This window comes from Aplysia californica, unplaced genomic scaffold, assembly GCF_000002075.1.
Source record: "Aplysia californica isolate F4 #8 unplaced genomic scaffold, AplCal3.0 scaffold00102, whole genome shotgun sequence".
Taxonomy (NCBI): domain Eukaryota; kingdom Metazoa; phylum Mollusca; class Gastropoda; order Aplysiida; family Aplysiidae; genus Aplysia; species Aplysia californica.
The window spans coordinates 452490-473087 of NW_004797372.1; the positions used below are offsets into that span (position 1 = coordinate 452490).

A 20598-nucleotide genomic window follows, 5' to 3' on the forward strand; every position below is an offset into this window, starting at 1 on the left:
GTAAGCAAAGTAATTGCTATGTTATGATGTAGAATATTTGTGACCTTACTGCGTTTGCACGGGCATTATACTCTTCGAAAAAGATTTTTGGTGTAGTGATTTGGTGCTTTGGCATCGCACACATAAGACATTGGTTCAATTTTCACGTGAGAATAATTATCTTCGTCTTTCTGTTGAGATGTTTTATCCCTCTCATCCCGGTTTCACCCTGACTTTTCTATATCAATCTGAAAATTTTTTTCTTCTTTCCTCTTCTCGATCGCATCACACTTGAAATCCGTTATCTATCAAACAATGGGCCATCCTGCTCAATTCTTCTGTTGATCTGCATATCTCCTTCTGTAGTGTTTATGGGTTTGACCACATGTCATGTCTCGAGGCTGTGTGTGTGAGCACTGCTGGAGGATGTGTTCCACCATTGAGTTTGCTTTTAGTAATAATAATAATAATAATTGCATTTATATAGTGCACCTCCACATTCGACAGCATTGTGTATGTGCTTTACTACTGTTATTACCCCAGCAGACCACAGAACACAACTCAGAAACATTCTCAGCTTTCCGGGAAGCATGCTTTTCCGTACTGACTGGTGTTTTAGTGATTGTACTAGTTAAACCTTTATCTGTTAGGGTTTTTTTTGCTTGTGAACTCTCAGGTCAACGCAACCAGCTGAGCCAGGAGGTAAGCATGTGGGAGATGACCATCAAGAAACTGGAGTCGGTGCTGCGGGATGCGGGGAAGGCGGAGCTGGTGATGCGCAGCAAGGACCTGCTGGAAGTGATGCGCCAGGCCCACAGACAGTCCACATCCTCTTTTGTTACCACGCCCGTCCCCACCGACTTCACCAGGTAGGCAGGGATACTACGACTGTTTCTGTTCCTCCTTGTAGCAGTTTTGCTCATTATAGTAAAGCAAAATGAATGACATTTATATAAATTTGCTGATTATCATAAAGCAAGACGAACGAGCTATGCTAAAAAGCTTTGCTTTATTAAACGAGTAACGTACTATTCTCTTCGAGTGGTAGAATTCGACTTATGGTAATACACAGATAAAACAGACACTGGACACAGCACAGCTACACTACGCACTGAGAGACACTCGCAAATGTGACAAACAGGATAACTAGTGAACAGAGACGTAACAAGAGAAATTTCACCACACTTGTGCTCGCAGCACCTAAATCAGAGACGCAAGTTTCATGGTTTGCGAGGTCGATTCAGTCATTTTAATTTGCCCCCTTAACTCTTTTCAGTGCGCAAGGGACTCCACAGTTTTATGTCCCTACATTCTTTATATTAACAAATGTGGCATCTTCCTGGTTAGAGATTATTTGTTTAAAGTTGTGTTGAAATTGGTTCTAAGATGGCTGAACTATTACCCTTTAAAAGGCTCTGCTATTTTTTAGACTTCTTGTATATTGAATAAACAGTTGAAGTAACCATAATATGTGTCACAACACTGTGAAATCATCAATTTATGGGCATATGGAGTTATTGGTACAATCCTAAAGCTTTTTCATTCCCTTGATTTTGGAAAAAAAATATACATGTATCTGGAATAAAAGTTCAGATATTTGCGATTTAAGGAAGTGGGGGTCGCTTGATGTCAGTGGTGAAATTAGCAAGATAATGGCTGCCAAAGTTTGGTGACTTCTAATGCTGTAGTGTGCTTAGAAACTACAAAGTTACATTTTTTATGCCTTTGATCTATGTTATTTGGTAAAATCCAAGCACCACCCCGGGGCAGTGCCACTGACTGTAGTGTCTTTAGGCCATTCCCAAGGGGGACATTTCTCATTCAAGCACAGTTGAATTGTAAATGGGCTGATTCATGTCACGCTCATAACTGTGCCTGATCTACAACAGGGAACTGCTGCTTTTTCTTTCCTGATCCTTACTATTGTCATTTTCCTCTACTTCTTTTGTATGTATATCACTCTCTTGTGACCTGCTATTTCCGGGGTGCCTTGATAGTCGAAGCAGACCTTGTGCTGTTGAAGCTAGAGAGGTGAGCAGTCTAAGTCTGATTCCCTGTAAAGACTTCTCTGTTGACACCCACCCCTTGGCGCTCATATGACCTTATGCAGTTGCGAGCGCGGTAAAACCCACTACTATTTAAAAAAAAAAAAAAATCCTAGCAGAAATAGATCTATGTTTTTAAACAGACATGAAAAGTGTTCAGTACAATACAGAAAATTCAGTAAAATTTGCCAGATGGGTAGAAAGATGTCTTTTTTTTTTCTCTTAATTTGACGAGTGCCTGATCTCACCACTGTGCCTCACATATTGTTGGCGTTGCTATGGAAATGAGTACCTACAAATTTTTTTTTTCACTTTGTGAAGTAAATACTTGGAGTTTAAAGTTTAAGCAACCATATGACATGCTTCGCAGTTACATTTTCCTTAGCTTTCGTTTATTACGTGTTTTACGACTACGTTAATCTAACCTATTGGTTTATTTTTCTCCTTCCCTCCCTTCAGCGAAATTGTTCCTCAGTACGACTCCAGCACCTTTGTGATGAAAAACTTCACTCTCCTGCAGCAGCGAGCAGACCCCGTGTACAGCCCTCTCCTGTCGGTGCACGGCCTCAACTGGAGGCTCAAAGTCTATCCAGTGAGATTATCGTCGTGTTGTGTCAATAGTGCCATTGTCAAAAGTGGCATTGTTGATAGTTCCATAAAACATTTGTATTTGTTGCTGATAGTTCCATAAAACATTTGTATTTGTTGCTGATAGTTCCATAAAACATTTGTATTTGTTGTTGATAGTTCCATAAAACATTTGTATTTGTTGTTGATAGTTCCATAAAACATTTGTATTTGTTGTTGATAGTTCCATAAAACATTTGTATTTGTTGTTGATAGTTCCATAAAACATTTGTATTTGTTGCTGATAGTTCCATAAAACATTTGTATTTGTTGTTGATAGTTCCATAAAACATTTGTATTTGTTGTTGATAGTTCCATAAAACATTTGTATTTGTTGTTGATAGTTCTATAAAACATTTTTATTAAAGGAACAATTATCATCATTTTATGTTGTGTTGATAGTGTCATTGTCCATAGTGCTGTTGTTGATAGTTCCATGAAACATATATTCTCAAACAAACACCTGGGTAGTTGGCGGGTGCTCTGGTGCGGTTTGCTTCTTGTGTTTGTTACTCTCTTGTAACACCCCTAACCTTCGGCGCTTATATGACCTTATTGTGTTGCAAGTGCCGTAAAACAATTACTTTAAAAAAAAAAAAATATTCCCACACAAACAATTGTGGGTGGTTGGCTGGTGCTTAGGTGTGGTTCGCTCCTTCTTTCCTATCAAACATCTATTGTCCTTATCTCTTCTCCCTATTTTTTGTTTGTTACTCTCTTCCAACACCTCTAATCTTCGGCACTTAAGTATAACCTAATTTTGTTGTAAGTGCAGTAAAACATGCACTCAAACGAACAATCATCATTGTGTGATTTGACCCTGTCATCAGAGAGTCTACTTACGAGCCACTGTATACACAATACAAATGCTATGTGTTGATATTATTGTTTTTGTTAAATTATTACTATTGTGCTTTAAAAAAAATTATGAGCATTATTATTACTTGTATCAATGTTTATGTTATTGATATCTTTTTGCACAGGATGGGAATGGAGTTGTCCGTGGCCACTATCTCTCCGTCTTTCTGGAACTTTCCGCAGGTCTCCCTGAGATGTCGAAGTGAGTATGGGCTGTAAGGTCTTTGGTGGTGTCTTAGTGAGCTCTTTCAGTGATAGAGGGGTTTCCATGGCTGTGCAGGACCTGTGTGATCAGAATGTGACATTGTAAAAGTATGGGTGGTTGGCCGGAGCTCTGGTCTGGTTTGTTCCTTCTTTCCTGTCAAACATTTGTCATCCTTATCTCTCTTCTTCTTTCTTTTTTATGTTTGTTACTCTCTTGTAACACCTCTAACCTTTGACTTTTATGTGACTTATTTTTGCTGCTAGTAAAATTCTTACTAAAACAAAAACAAAAATATTTCTTAGTATTTTGTTGACTTGGGTCTTAGATTTGCTTATGTCATGTATTCCTTAGGTATGAGTATAGGGTTGAAATGGTGCACCAAGCTTCTCGAGACTGGTCCAAGAACATTGTCAGGGAATTTGCCTCCGACTTTGAGGTGAGTTCTGAATTTTTACGTGCTTGAATTTGTTTTAATTTAAATAGAACATATCCTCTCTGCTGTAAAGATTTTAGTGATTTTTAGAAAGTTCAATCTGGAATATTGTCTGCGTCATTTCACTAGTCTCTGGGTCATTTTTTTTTTAGTTTTGAGAATAAATCAATGAAAAGAAATGACTTAGAACGACACTTTGACTTTGGCAGTCATGTTGTTTTTTTTCATTTAAAAATTTGGAAGGAAATTATGAAACAAAATGACACTATATTAAAGCATAAATATCTACAATTACATTTTTGTAACCTTTGTCATTTTCACTCCCTCTCACTCGCCACTTCCTAAATCTGTCCCCTTTACTAAACATTTCTGACATTATAAATGAATGGTCTGAATTTACTTCATGCACAAAAACGTGTGTGAAGTGTGTGGAGAGGGTTAGTTGTCCAATGCTCACCATCTGCCATCTTGGCCAACCACGTACATAGAGTGTTTTTTGGTTGTGAAAAGTTGGCAGCTATGGGTATAGTGTGTTTTGCAATGGAGCCTTTCATCATATGTGTCAAGTGAATCAGGTGCTCGTCGATTTCTGGGCAAATGGAGTTGTGGATATAATCTTAAAGTTTGTTTATTTGTCTTTCTTTTAAGGAAAAAAAACCCATCTTTCTTGAATAGAAGTCGAGATATTTGAGTTTGAAAGAGGTGGGGGTACCCTGTTTTCTAAGGTAAAATTTGCAAGAAAATGACCGCCAAAGTTTGGTAGTTTGAGAATCCTTGAAAGCTGAAGATGTACATATGTTGTGCCATTAAACAATGTTTTTCAGTAAAATTCACTTGTAAATGTATCTTATATTCACATAAAATATGTCGCCCAAAAAACAAAAATTCGACAAAAATTGCCAGACTGGAGGAAAAATGCTTGTTTCTTCTATTTCATTATTTTAACAAGCGCCTGATTTCACCGCACTACCTCACATACATACTTTTGATTTCTGTTTATCTCAGGTTGGAGAATGTTGGGGCTACAACCGCTTTTTCCGGCTGGACCTTCTGGCCACCGAGGGTTATCTCAAGGCCGACTCAGACACCCTGGTGCTACGCTTTCAGGTGCGACCTCCAACCTTCTTCCAGAAGAGCCGTGATCAGCAGTGGTAAGTCGTGCGGAGTTTTTTTTTCGTTGTTTTAAAAAAAAAATTATTTTTTTTAAAGATTCATTTATTTTATTTTTACAAATGTTTTAGATGTCGAGCGAATGATTTTAACTGTGTAAGTGTTAATACCTTGGCTGTCATATTCAGAAGACATGAGTTACATTCTGGTTTTGTATTGAGTACATCCGTCTTTCTGTCTGCTGGGATGTTGCATCCCTCTCAGCCTGGGTTGACTCTCTGACGGAGAGGGAAGAAGCAGCTGGCCTTATATGTGATCTAAATTGTGTCGAAGAGGAAAAAAGCATCTACAATTACTATGATTATAGATTTTTAGCACGATAATTTTTTATTGTATGCAGGCTGTTTTTAACATTCATATACTGTTGAAATTGTCCAAGACGGTGACTCGTTGTCGAGGAGAAAAGTGGTTGTCTTAGACAGATACATGTCTAAGACAGTGTTATTTTACTTTGGGAAAAATGCAAGGTGGAGGGGAGTGGGAATTTGTACCGGTGATTTTGTCTTGGAAAGGTGGCACAGGATTGACTGTATTTGGGTAGAGTTGTGAGACCTCACAATCATTCACAATCTTGTGTCCACAGGTATATCAGCCAGTTGAAATCTGCCCAGGCACAGTATATTCAGCAGAACAATGAACTCAAAGACGTAAGTCCTAAGCTGAGTGCTACCTTGTGCTGTCTCCATTTTTCTGGCTTTTATGTAAATGAATCACTTTGAAAGCTGTGTATTCCAGTTGTGGAAAACAGGAGTAAGTACAAAGTGAAACTGAAATTATGGAGAATATTATTATGGGCATCAACCACTGTCCTCTGAAAAATGAATAAATCCTCTTTTTCTTACCGTCCCTAAAACTAAACGTGGGCTAGTTTGTAAGTTTGGGATGAGGGTGTATCTGCCTGAATGTTACGAAATAAACAATGTTGTTTTCCTACCTCTTTCTTTGTAATGGAATTTGCTAAAATGCATATACAGTGGCTTTTTTTTTAAAAGAAAACTGACATCTAGATTTTGGGTTGTTGTTGTTTTTTAAGTGACTGTAGATACGGTATTAATCTGATTCTTTTCCAGTCTTCTTGAAATTTCAGCAGAGTATGAGAATGTAATGAGTTAAATAATACTAAGTTATATGAAAGTAGCAATAACTTAGATTGGATAACGATTGGATTCAATTGTCAAATGACAACCACTTTTGCCCTCCCTTCCCCACTCATAAGGAGCGTTCTTCACGATCTCTCCATAACTCATCCTAAAATGATTTTCTCTCTTTTTTATTCCTTGCAGCGTCTTAGGTTGGAACTTTCACGCAACTCCAGCAAGTCTCCAGGCAAAAGAGCAAATATGCTGGGTATGTATGTTCTAAGACTGCATTGTTAGGAAGAGAAAGAGATCCTGTTTTACTATCGGTCTTTGGGGGGTCGCAGGGGAAGAAATGCCTCGAAATACAGTAGTCTCAGGGAATATCAGTTGATCCTACCATTTAGCACAGAAAAATGTGAATTTCGTGCAGTCCTTTTTTAAAATCATTTAAAATCAGGTATTTAAAAATGTGACTTCTTCTTTATACTGCCTGTTTGTGTTGAAAGCACTGTAAAAACTAACACTCGGGCACTTCTACCCTGGGTGATTGACGAGTCCTCTGGTGTAGTATGCTCCTTGTGCTGTTGTCCTTATCTCTCCTCCTTCCTTTTTGTGTTTGTTACTCTCTTGTAACGCCTCTAATCTTCAGACTACTTATACGACCTATTTGTGTTGCAAGTGCCACAAAAATGCTTTTTAAAACAAAACTTAAAGATGTGACTTCTTCTTTCAACTACCTAACTGTGTTGAAAGTACTGTAAAAACAAAACACTTAGGCATCTCTCTCCTCTTTTGTCCCACCTCAGCTATGGTGGACTCCAGTATCCCCTTGATGGAATCGCACGGCATGGCTAGTTCAACAGACACCGCAGCTGCCTCTGCCATGGCCACAGCCTCCCCCTCACACCCGTCCTCCCCCTCCTCCTCCTCCTCCTCCTCCTCCTCCACTGCCACCACCCCGACCATCTCCTCCCCGCACACCAAACACAACGCGGAGAGGGACTCGCGGCCGGAGGAAGAGGGGTCTGAAAACGCCAACAGCAGTGACTCGGAGGAGGAGAGCGATTCCGATGCTACGGACTACAACGAGGTTTGAAACCGTTTCTTCAACTTTTCTGTGGACCGAATTTGACTCGTGACATTCTTTGCAAAGAAACTTCTCCAGAAAATTTTTACAGAATTTGACCAACATTCTTGATAAAGAGACTTCCTGATATGCAGTTAGCCGAATTTGATGCTGACTTTCTGTGGAAAGAAGCTTCGAAGCTTCTCAATAAAATGGTGGCTTGGTGGTTAGGCTCTCAGACTCAGAACCACAAGGTCAGGGGTTCGAATCCCATCAGGGGCCTGATGTTGTGTCCTTGGGAAAGGCATTATATACAAATTTTTCTCTCTTCACCCAGGTGGAAATGGGTACCCAGCTATAGACATTGAAAGATCTTGTCAGTTTGTTATTGTTTGAGTGCTTAATCTGCTGCTTGCACTGTACGCTTCCCGGGGAGCTGAGAATGTTTCTGAGAGTTCTATGGTCTGCTGGGGTAATGATATAGTGTAAAGCGCGTAGAGAATGTTGCCGAACTGAGATATGTGATACAAATGCTATTTATTATTATTATTATTATTATTATTATTATTATTATAGCATACTTTGTTACTGGCATTTTTGCAAAGAAACTTCTCAATGAACTGACTAGTTAGAAGATGTTCTGCTTTACAAGTGAATGTCTCTTCAAGTTTAGAATTTATGGAACTATGAAAGAGATCAATTTGAGTGTCTCTGTCTGCTTCTATTTTTCTCTGCCTATATTTCTTTTTTCCTTGCTCAAGATTACCACTCTTATGTCGATGTGTTTCTGTTTACTCCAAAATAATCCGTGGGTGAAAACATCTATCGTCCTTACCTCTCCTCCTTCTTTTTTCGTGTTTGTTACTCTCTTGTAACACCTCTTGTCTTCGGCACTTATACAACCTAATTGTATGGCAAGTGCCGTAAAACTCTTAGTATAACGCAATAAAACCCTCTAATCCAACGGAGCATGTTCCCAGGTGCTCAACTCTTCGGAGATGGACCTTGAAGAGCTCTCCATGGACGACCTGGTGCAGGCCATCGGCGAGGCAGACATCAACGCTGATGAGAATGGCATGGACGAGGAGACCTTGTAAGTACCTTAGGTACCTTTCCTGACTGTGTCTGTTCATACTAACCTCTTGAGCCTGTAGCACCTGTACACCGGTGGAGCGCTTCAGCAACAGTAATCTGTGTAGCTTGTTCCCTTTCGTCTGACCGCAGTTAAAGCAGGATAAAAGCGATTCACTCTGTTTAATCTGTCTGGGTCTTTGCATGGGGGTTTAAATTTAAGGGACCAACAGACTCTAGAAGCCCATTCATAAAAGTCACTGCAAACTAAGGTTCCAGTACGTTTTCTTTGATGTAAGCCTAAAGCAGGTCAAAAAAATAATAGGGGATTTACGGCATACACCTAAAACATCAAAGTTGACATATTTTCCTCAACACCAATCTTACACCTTTGTCTAAGAAACACGATTCAAGAGATGGGGTGAGTATTTTTCGAGACTCACGTGGAGCACGTTTTGACGTCTAGACAGCTGGGGAATGAAATCGACAAGCTTACACTGAAATGTGGGGGCAGGGTGGTGTCGCTGTCTCGAAATGAGCAATTTGTAAGTAATTTATTTTAATGATCCTGTGTATGCATCCAAAGAGCGGTGTTTGATATAGGGCCCAAAGAGAAAAACTTTTAAATTACTAGGTCAAGATTTTTTTTTTTTTTTTATTTTGTTTGGTCTCTGGCCTTCAAAAGTGCCATAGGTTTCGTGGGCACAGATAAATTCCTGAATGAGCTACAATTTTTTTACGCTGCCAGGTGAAAGTGAACAGGCTATAGCATGTGTTTACCGGTGTGAGAAAAGAGGGCAGAAGTATCAGGCAGAAAAGAGCAGATTTTTTAAATCTGTCAAAATGCTAGTGTCTGTCAACATGTTATTATGGAATATAATAGCAAATTGTCCACACCTCTTCACTGCTGTGTTGACGTATATACCCATTTGTGTTCCACAAACTCTTCTGGCTTACGTGAGGAAGTCCTAGAAGATGTAGTTCATTGCAAATCATGCCTTGCTTATTCTGAATAAAGGGGATATATATTTTGGCTTTGTTTAAACCTTTCACTAGTGAACATTTTGTCTTAACTGTACATACTTAGATGGAAAATCCTCAGTACCGAAATGGTTACGTTAAGTTCAGCTGTGTCTGTATCTTTGTATGACCTAATGACCAAATTGTGTTGATAGTGATGGAATTCCTGTTTTCTTCTCCCACAGGTCTGTGGACAATGACGTAGACCACGCCCTGGAGTGGACCAACAACGACGTGGACCAGTTACTGGAGTTGGGCGGGGCTGTAGGGGGCGTGCCCTCACAGTCAGCCCACGGTGGGATACAGTCAGCCAGCGGGACTCGGGGGATGAAGGGCTCCAACAACCTCTCTCAGCCACCGTCCAGGTATGTCAGGGCTTGGTTTTAAATCTCTTTCTGGTGTGTGGATGGAGGTTTAGAGCGTCTGTCGATGATGTTATGCTCTCAGGGAGCCCTACAAAGTAGGAAAAACGGTCTCATAAGTAATAACCAGTTGCGCTGAGGGATGAAGAACCAGCTGATGACTGCCCCTGAGATCTAGCAAGGGAACGCAGTAGTGCTATGGGCTACCTTTTTTGTGTTTTCTCATTATCTATATTAGAAGGGGGGTTTTGTGAAGGGGGGGGGGGGGTTGCGTGTTGAAAAATTTCCAAAGAACCAGTTGCATGGTGTAGTATTATCAGCACACTTGTAGATGGCAGTGGAAGCTTTTTTCAGGAATCGTGCATCTTGTGTAGACATTCTTTGATGTTTCCTGATGCAGGTAAACAGAGGCACGGAGAGGACAAAAAAATAAGTGCTTTGTTATCAATATAGACTGTGTCCGGGGATGATTGAATAGGGCCACTAGTATGTCTCACTTCTTTTCTATCCCTCTTTTGTTTCTGCTATCTATAGTTGTCGTGTTGAGTTGCTTTTCTTTACTTAGACTAAAACTATGATTGTGTGTGTCTTAAAGGTTCTAGTTACAAAAAAGGTCTGTCTGTATCAGGACTTTCAGTTTTGTTAGATGAAGTGACTTGCAAAATTTATAGACACCAGTGTTTCTCCACCCTAAAAATGTGTCCTGCTCTTGCAATGTGTGTCCTACCTGTTGATCAGAAAGCTGCATGTTGGTGGTTGGCGGGTGCCCCTGTGTGGTTTGCTCCTTCTTTTCTATCAAACATCTGTCGTCCTTATCTCTCCTCCTTCTTTTTTGCGTTTGTTACTCTTGTAACACCTCTAATCTTTGGCTCTTATATGACCTTATTGTGTTGCTAGTGCCGTAATAATTGTTCTAAAACTAAGCAGAAAGCAGCACTTAATAAGATGTGGGTTCTTTTTGTTCACAGTGTGAAGAAAGATGACGAGGCGTCTCTGCTTCAGTTTCTAGAACAACATTCCTCTCAGCGGTCAAACAACTGGTCATCACACCTGCACGAGGCTTTCAAGCGCCATGCGGAGAACATAGCTCGTAAGTTCACAGTTGTACCATACGGAGAACATAGCTCGTAAGTTCACAGTTGTACCATGCGGAGAACATAGCCAGTAAGTTCGTAAGTTCACAGTTGTACCATGCGGAGAACATTGCTCGTAAGTTCACAGTTGTACCATACGGAGAACATTGCTCGTAAGTTCATAGTTGTACAATACAGAGAACATTGCTCGTAAGTTCATAGTTGTACCATACGGAGAACATTGCTCGTAAGTTCATAGTTGTACAATACGGAGAACATTGCTTGTGGGTTCATAGTTGTACCATACGGAGAACATTGCTTGTAAGTTCACAGTTGTACCATACGGAGAACATTGCTCGTGGGTTCACAGTTGTACCATACGGAGAACATTGCTCGTGGGTTCATAAGTTCAAGGGGAGGTTATCTGCCAATATGTTGCATAGGTTCTATTTACTTGGGTCTTTGGTGTAATGGTTAGGCTTTGGGCAGTTGCACACTCTAGAAGATACGGCTTCGATTGCCCGTTAGGGAAGTTACTCGATCAAGTACCTATGTCTGGTGGGATATTATATCGTATTTAGCCTGGGGTAGCTGTGAAGCAACCTGCCTCCCAAGTGGTCTAAATTGTGTAGATAGCGATGTCGAATATTTTTACTATCAAAGCGTTGATTATTTTGTCGGTTCCTGCTCTTCAGTTCTTGCGTGCACAGTTGCTGACTGCTTGAGGACATACATCCGTGCTGGAATGTGTTTTTAAATGGACATTAAAGGTGTTGGGCCCATAACAAAAACATTGATAAGAATAGCCAAATTGGCAGGCAATGTGAATTTCCTCGATTTCATTATTTTGAAGAGTGCCTGATTTCACCACGATGTCCCACGTATTGTTTTGTCAGTTACTCTCCGTCATCTACACTGTAGCCGTTTTGACCTAGGAACCACTACTAAAATTTGTTATTAAAATCATCATTATGATTTTTATTTCTATATATTGTTTTTGTTATTATACTGCTATTATTATTGTTATTGTTAATATTATTATCATTATTATCATTTTTATAATTATTTTAATTGTTATTGTTGTTTTTGCTACTGACAGCCATGCCACCCCTGACAGAGAGCAGTGGAGACAGCACGCGCTGGACCAACTGGCTGGAAGGACTCGAACTCGACAAGCCCTTCAGCAACAGCGACAAGAGCCTGGTACCCATCCCACCCAACCACCCCCCTGGAACGGCTGCCACGGCCGCTGTTGGTGGGGACGCCATGGGTAGAGAGCTGCGCGGAATGACAGGTACTCACGGGTATCTTTCTCTCTCTCTCGTTGTCTGGTCAGTGACCAAGGAATGTGCTGGGTGTCCATAATAATGATAATACTATGATGCTAATAATAATAATGATGATGTTTTGTTTTGATAAGTTTTTCAGTTTTAGTGAGATTTTATGGCGCTCGCAACTGCATAAGGACATATGAGCGCCAAGGGGTAGATGTCAACAGAGAAGTCCAAACGGGGAATCAGGCTTACTCTGCTCTCCTCTCTCGCCTGAAAAGCACAAAGTCTGCTTCGACTATCAAGGCACCCCGGAAATAGCAGTTCCCAAGAGGGTGACAAATATATACAAAAGAAGTAGAAGAAAAATGACAATAGTAAGGATGAGGAAAGAAAAAGCAGCAGTTCCCCCATGTTGTTCGGCACAGTATGAACATGACATTGATAAATCAGCCTATTTACAATTCTACCGTGCATAAAAACAAGTTAATATCCCCCCCTTTGGTAAGTGTTTTCCGGCGCATGCAACAGTATAAGGTCATATGAGTGTACGGGATACATTTGACATTTTCAGTTTGGAAGGAATAAATTTTGAATATTGCCGAGGTGGCGCCCAAAGCCTACTCTTATCAATTTTAGGACCACCAAGGGATCTTTGACGTGGGCAACTTGCACATAGGATCTCCAAAATTTTTCGAGAAAGCTTGATGTTAGATCTTACCTAAACTACTCTAAGTTCAGGGGTGTGGCTGAAAGACATGAAAAGACAGTAGCAAAGAGCCGCCGAGGAGTAGCAGTAGAAAGGCCGCAGAAAGAGTCAGGAGCCCAGAGGAGCAGGCAAAGGAGGGTGGGGACAGAAAGTGGGGAGGAAAGAACGTGATTAGAGAGCAAGAAAGGTGGGGAGAGGAAAATTTAGAGAAAAAAATGTTCAGTTGTTGTCAGGTTTCGAACCCGGGACCTATTGAATGAGAGGTTGACACCATAAATCTAGACCACGAGAGCCCCCAGGTGAGACGACGACGATGATGATGATAATAATAATAATTATAATAATAATAATGCAAATGTTTCTGTGACCATGGAATGTGCTTGATATTAACAATGATAATAATAATAATAATAATATTGCGGATAATTTCTGTAGCACCTGCTCCCATACAATACAGCTTTAGGTACTTAACAATGACTTGGTCTCAACACAAAATACAAGTGAATGAACGTGCATTCATAATATGCTCTTTAGATTATTACTAACATGTAAGCAAACAATCATACGTTCCCAGCACAATGAATAACTATATGCAAACCACACTATGAACATAACAGCACAATGAATAACTATATGCACACCACACTGTGAACATAACAGCACAATGAATAACTATATGCACACCACACTGTGAACATAACAGCACAATGAATAACTATATGCACACCACACTGTGAACATAACAGCACAATGAATAACTATATGCACACCGCACTGTGAACATAACAGCACAATGAATAACTATATGCACACCACACTGTGAACATAACAGTACCACAAATAACTATATGCACACCACTCTGTGAACATAACAGCACAATGAATAACTATATGCACACCACACTGTGAACATTACAGCACAATGAATAACTGTATGCACACCACTCTGTGAACATAACAGCACCAAGAATAACTATATGCACACCACACTATGAACATAACAGCACCATGAATAACTATATGCACACCACTCTGTGAACATTACAGCACAATGAATAACTATATTCACACCACACTATGAACATAACAGCACCATGAATAACTATATGCACACCACACTGTGAACATAACAGCACCATGAATAACTATATGCACACCACACTGTGAACATTACTGCACCATGAATAGGAAAGATTATTTAAAATGTCATTTCAGATGGTATGTTGTCCAATGAATTTTGGATTTTGCTTCAGACTTTGTGTTGCTTTCCACGGAGGTTTAAGCCATGAGGCTGGCTTTTTTTTTCGTTCCTGTACTTGTCTGCTCCTTTTTCTGTCTGTCTCTTGCATGTCCCCCTACTCCAGAAGGAAATATATATTTTTTTTAAAGCAAGAAAAGGATAATTTAGTTTATTAGGGGATTTCTTTATACATAACAATCAGCAGGAAATGATCACATTGTGACAATATTTTCTCAATTGTTCCGGTCCCGGTAACTATCATGTAACACAAGTACCCCAAGTACCGAACTGGTGAGTCAGTCACTTTTTAAAATCCATTTTTATCAATTTTCTTCTTTTTTTGTGTGTGTTAGTGTTTTTACTCCCCCAATGAAACTGTCTAGATTCATAATGAGGTGGGCTTTAACCATGTCTGCCTGGGCCAACCAGAGCTAAGAGAGCCACAACATATCAGCAGAAAGTCTCGATAAAAATTCTCCCCACTCAGGAAGTGAACTCGAGTCTTCCTCATGAGACAGCAAAGTGCGCACTTTCTTTACTCAAACAAGTAAATCTCCTTTGTGTCCAGGTGCTGGCCGCGCAGCGGCAAACTTGGAAAGGGGCGGAGCCAGTGCCTTGACAGAGGGCGGGGCCCAGGCTGGGGGAGGAGACGGAGCCCGCAAGTCTGCCGAAGATGTGCTGGAGCATTTCCAACAGAGGTGAGTCGATGGGGCACACAGGACACTCACTGAATTTGATGAGAAGACATTATTGCCATGTTTGTAACACAGTTGCCAAAGTAAGTTTTTTTTTCAAATTTACAACAAAAAAACAAGCGATGCTGATCTCTACCAGCTATATGACTGCAGCAAAAGTAGACTTGCCAACAGTCCTGAATTTCTCGGTACAGTTCAGGATTCGACTGTCAGGCAGGACATTTATCCGCGTACACCAAAACCAGCCCCACTTTGATTTAGGCTAATTGTGTTTTTTGTTATTTATTATGATGTTATATTGTTGGGTGGGTGTGTCCCTGATTGGGTTTTGAATAAGTTGGCAAGCCTGCAAAAGTGTGAAAGTGTCTCATCTCAATAAGTGGACTCTTAGTACATTAAAAAAAATGAAAACGCTTGCAATATTGGGGATACGAAATAAGTGACAGTCATTTTACCATACCGACCCACCCACCCCTCCCAAAAATGACCTCAACTATTGTATCATGAGTGTGACGTTGTTTTTAAAGTAATTTTGGCTTTTGAGAATGATGCTTTTGAAAAGTGAATCAATTGCCGTAGCAAAATACCACAAGTTTTGTTTTTTTGTGGTGTATTTTATGTTATGTTAATCAAACTATAGAGGGAGGTGTTGAGGATTTATTATGTTTATGGAGAAGTTCAGAATGTAAAGTGTGATGCGTCATAAAGACTATCACTCACTCAGTCTAATTGGATCCTCGCACAATTGTTGTAAGAACTTCTGTACAACTTCTGGTGTAACAGAGTTCCAATATAATGTCGTCTGTTCTGTCAGCTCTAGCGTTGTGTTCCTAATTTCACGTTGATACAAACGTAACAGGAGGGGGTTGGAAAAGTGAGAGTCGCTGAGATTGAAGGAGGCAGTGAAAGGATTGTTGTTGGAACTATGTTCTTTGTATTGTAATTCACGTTGAACACCTTCTTAGTGGAAATGCGCTGTATAAATGTAATTTTATTACTACTGCTACTACTACTACTACTACTACTACTACTACTACTACTGCTATTATTATTAATATTATTATTAATATTATTATTATCACTATTGTTGTTGTTATTATTATTGTTAATATTGTAATTATAATTATTATTGTTACTATTATTATTACAATTATTATTGTTATTGTAATTAGTAATAGTAGTAGTAGTAGTAGTAGTGGAAGTAGTATTAGAATTATCATTATTACAAATGGCTTTGGGTCTGTGCGTTGCTAAGCCTATATAAGTTTTTGTGAACAAACCAAATCTAACACAGGGAGGCTCTCATGGCCTAGAGGTTAAGGTTTTCACCTCTCAAAAGCGACAGAAATTTTTCTTCTCTAAAAAGATTGTCTCCTTTCACCTCCTTTCCTGCTCTTTAGCAATGTTTTGTCGTCTGCTTTTGTCTCCACTTTCTGCCCCCACCGCCTCACCTCTTTTGCCCCCACCTCTGGGCTCCTCCTTACTGCTGTCTTTCAGCCATACCCAGAAAGATCTACACTTAGCCTTCTTGGACAAGGGTGAAAAGTCTCGGAGGTCCCGTGTACAAGTTGCGCACATTACAGATCCCTTGGTGGTCTAAAAATGGATAAGAGTAGGCTTTGGCCGCCACCTGTGCAAAATTCAAAATTTCTTACCAACTGAAAATGTTTGATGTGTCCCGCACGCTCATATAACCTAATGCAGTTGCGAGCGTTGTAAAAAAAACCCAAAAAACCCAAGAAACACAGCATCTCTCCATGACATTTACAGGTTCACAGAACTGGCAGCATCGACAATAGCAGCAGCCAATGCGGCAGTCACCAACGAAACAGAAGCCCGCAAGTACAGAACTGGTGAGTCTCGCTCAGTTTATCTTCAGGCAGCCGGATCGATAATGGCAATCTGGATCAAAAACTACAACCTGGAGTAATAATTATAACAACTACAGCAACAACTTCTTCCTGCAGGAATTAAAACTGCATTACTTACGGCAGGGTCTGTAACAATTTATGAGGCAGCGTGGTGAAATCAGGCTCTCGTCAATTTTTGGGCATGTATAGTTATTGGTATCATATTAAAGTTTGTTCATTTGTCTTTATTTGGGTGAAAAAAATATTATTTTATCTTGAATACAAGTCGAGATATTTGCGAATGAAAGGAGTGGGGGTCACCTGTTTTCAGAGGTAATATTAGTGAGAAAATGGCCGCCAAAGATTAGTTATTTCCTTATTTGAAAAGTCCATGGTAACTGAAAACCTACATTTTTTTGTGCCTTTAATCAACCTTTTTCAGAAAAATCCACACAGAAATGAGTTCTTTAATGGGCATGAAAGGTGTTGAGTCAAAAAACAAAAATTTGAAGAAAATTCACAAACCTGTGGAAAAATGCAAGTTTCTTCACTTTGATTATTTTGACGAGAGCCTGATTCCACCACGCTGCCTCACATTTGTTCTTCTTCTATGACTGGCCTACTCCAGAGGGTGACAGCCTGCTTCGTGCAGTCAGATATGAGACGACCTCTTTGGGTTTGGTTTCTGTAACAAATTCCTCCTGCTGGCTGGTATTTTAGCAATTTGTGTCATCTGAGTGTTCTAGGGTCTGCTGGGGTAATAATGTAGATTGCAAAGTGCATCAAGCTTGCTGCAGAGTGGGGATATGCGCTATACAAATGCTGTTTAATATTATTTGTCATATTGTTCTGAGAGATAGAGCTGTTGAAGTGGATGGTTGGTGGATGTTCTGATGTGGTCTTTCTTATCTCACTTCCATGGACCTTATCTCTCCTCCTCTTTTCGTGTTTGCTGCTCTCATGTAATACCTCTAATTGTCAGCACTTATATGATCTAATTGTGTTATAATTGGCATAAAATTCTTTGAAAAAACTGAAACAAGAGCTGTAAACCTTTTAATGACCTTTGTCTTGACAACCCCACCCCACCCCCCCACAGGTAAGAAATCCAAATACGCCCTCCAGGCCATCGTTCAGCCGTTGCGGAACTCTTTAGAATCGGCCGGCCCGAACAACAGGCCCGAGTCTGCGCAGCATGACTCGCACACCGCAGCTGCCCTGGGGCCTCCGAGACAAGGATCGTCTGCTGCTGCCACCACCAATGTGGCTAGTATGTCAGGTGAGCTGCTGGCTGTGTCTCCTCTTCTTTGCTGCTGCAGCTGCTGCACCTGTCTGAGAACCATAACGCAGATGGTTTTTGGAGCTTAGTCTTTGTGGACCAAGACTCATTTCACACTCTCCAAGTGGGTGGTTGGTGGGTGCTCTGCTGTGGTTTGTTTCTTTCCTATCAAACCTCTATCATCATTATTCTCCTCTCCTTCTTTTTGGTGTTGTTACTCTCTTGGAACACCTCTTATCTGTCGCACTTATATGATCTTATTGTGTTGCAAGTGATGTAAAACACTTACTAAAACAAAAACACTCTCCAACTCCTGACTTTTTATGTTTTGGGTGACCGCTTTGGCCAACGAGAATTTTTTTTTTATTTACTTGATTATTATTTTGAAACTTGATACAAAGATACCACTAGCTACGGTGGGAGTGGTGGGTGCATGGCTTGGTGTGTTGTGATACACTGTATTACCTGTCCTGGGCAACAACGTCATTGCACGCCGGACAGGTCCATAAGTGCTCAGTTCCCCCCAGCACCAAAGCCCGCAAGGTATCCATACTGATTGTTCCGGTGGCTGTCTGGTTATGGCGACGTCTTTCCTTTCCAGATAATCGTTCCTTTCTTCCTTCTCCCCTCTCTATCCCCATTTCCTGCATCCTAATGATTGCATGGTGTTCTGCTGTCTCTTTGTCTTCTTCATCGCGCAACTTTTTCTCCAGGGTCTTCAACACTTCTCCTTTGTCAAATTTCACCTCACCATCAACCACGGCACTGCCTGCCAGCCTGTCAGCCTCCTCATTGCCTTAAGGCAAGGCAATGTGATACACTTTCAGGTTCAAAGGCTTGCTTTTATTTCTACAAGCAGTAACCCCCCCACCCCCCCCCCCCTCACACACAGCAGTAAACCCCCCCCCACACACACACACACACACACACTTACTCTCACACACACACACACAGACGCACACACACACACTCCCGTGCCCTTTTTACAGCTTAACAACTTTTTGTAAATCAGGCTTTTGTTTACAATAGGTTTATACTTTATTACTATAACCCCTGACCCTGACACCCAAAGGGGGGATGAATTTATTTGGTCGCTTTTAAGGACAAGCGGGCTAACCCAGATTTCGGTGGATTCCAGAAATCTTGACCTACACCAAAAGTGGGCATTTCTCTACCTATAGGAGAAGTTTTGGTTTCATTGGTGTGTATATTTGTTTGGTTATATTATAGAGAAAACTCTCCTTGTTTTTTAAAGAAACTAAACAAGGGGCAAATACTTTTCCTTTGATTTTCTCCAAACAGCCTTTTACAGGATAGCTCCCTTGTGCTTAAAAGCGACCATATAGCCAATGTACAAATTTTAAAGCCATGTTACTAATTTTCTAGCAGTTGATTACTAAAACATATGCTAGGTTGCTGGGCAGCCCTGCACCCACCATTTGACCTTCAAACACACCGTGTTTCTTTTATTGGTCCTCACCAGAACTGGACGCCAGCCTGGAGAGCTTGATGACCTTGGAGGAGTTTGACCTACATTCCGACCAGGCCTCTGCCGCTCCAGCCTCGCCAGCTGTGCAACCCAGAATGTTGTGAGTCTTCCGTCAGACTGGCGCCCGTCTGTCGTGTTTGTTTATTGTGCATCATAGACCACCATGAGTCTTCCACCAGGCAGACGCAAATAATAAAAATGTCATGCTTATTTGTATATTGTGGGCTTGACGGTTGTTTTGATCTATAACCAAGCTGGTGGTGGAGGGTACCTCTTTGAGGTCCTACTTCTTTTGAATAATAATAATTATAATAATAATTGCATTCATATAGCGTATATCCTTGCTCAAGAGCATGCTCTATACGCTTTACAACTATTATTACCCCAGCAGACCCTCTGAGAACACTTAGAAACACTCTCAGCTTCCGCGGAAGCATACAATACAAGCTGCGGATTTCTAGCGCTCAAACACTATCTTTCACTGTCTATAGCCAGGTACCCATTTCCACCTGGGTGAAGTGAGGAAAATTTGTGCAAAGTGCCTTTCCCAAGGACACAACGTCGGGCCCCTGACGGGATTCGAACCCTCGACCTTACGGTTGCGAGTCCGAGAGCCTAACCACCAATTGACGGTTATTGTATCGATGCTCTTTTTCGTTTACTTATACAGGCAAAATCAATCGAAATAACTGACGCCCACAGGGTGGGTGCTTGTGGGGTGCTCTGGTGTTTGCTCCTTCTTTTCTATCCAACATCTATCGTCCTTATCTTTCCTCCTTTTTTTGTGTTTTGTGTTACTCTCTTGTAGCACCCCAAATCTTTGGCCCTTACATGACCTAATTGTGTGTTACTCTCTCTTGCCCTTTTTAACTCTCAGTGGAGCATAGGCCATCAACAGCATTACTCCAGCGAAGCCTGTCCTGAGCATCCTTTTCTATCAGTTTCCATGATGTCCCCGCCTTTTCAATTTCAGCTTGTACCGCTCGCCTCCATGTCATCTTTGGTCTTCCCTTCTTTCGTTTTCCTTGTGGGTTCCACGTTAAAGCCTGCCTGATGATGCTTGACGGGGGTCTCCTC

The 20598-nt window shown here is 40.8% G+C and overlaps 1 protein-coding gene across 2 annotated transcripts in view; it reads left to right on the forward strand.

Annotated features, from left to right (window-relative positions):
- LOC101856013 (E3 ubiquitin-protein ligase TRIM37) overlaps positions 1 to 20598 on the forward strand; it is a 70275-nt gene that overhangs the window by 44797 nt on the left and 4880 nt on the right. For both annotated transcript variants that reach the window (XM_005095356.3, XM_035968975.1), the window contains exons 8-23: positions 656 to 848; positions 2484 to 2616; positions 3635 to 3711; positions 4066 to 4150; positions 5153 to 5298; positions 5901 to 5964; positions 6601 to 6664; positions 7203 to 7486; positions 8443 to 8555; positions 9739 to 9918; positions 10884 to 11005; positions 12088 to 12282; positions 14777 to 14906; positions 16674 to 16756; positions 17853 to 18032; positions 19516 to 19621. In XM_005095356.3, coding sequence (XP_005095413.1) covers positions 656 to 848; positions 2484 to 2616; positions 3635 to 3711; positions 4066 to 4150; positions 5153 to 5298; positions 5901 to 5964; positions 6601 to 6664; positions 7203 to 7486; positions 8443 to 8555; positions 9739 to 9918; positions 10884 to 11005; positions 12088 to 12282; positions 14777 to 14906; positions 16674 to 16756; positions 17853 to 18032; positions 19516 to 19621 — 2155 coding nt within the window. The remainder of the gene's footprint in view (positions 1 to 655; positions 849 to 2483; positions 2617 to 3634; positions 3712 to 4065; positions 4151 to 5152; positions 5299 to 5900; positions 5965 to 6600; positions 6665 to 7202; positions 7487 to 8442; positions 8556 to 9738; positions 9919 to 10883; positions 11006 to 12087; positions 12283 to 14776; positions 14907 to 16673; positions 16757 to 17852; positions 18033 to 19515; positions 19622 to 20598) is intronic.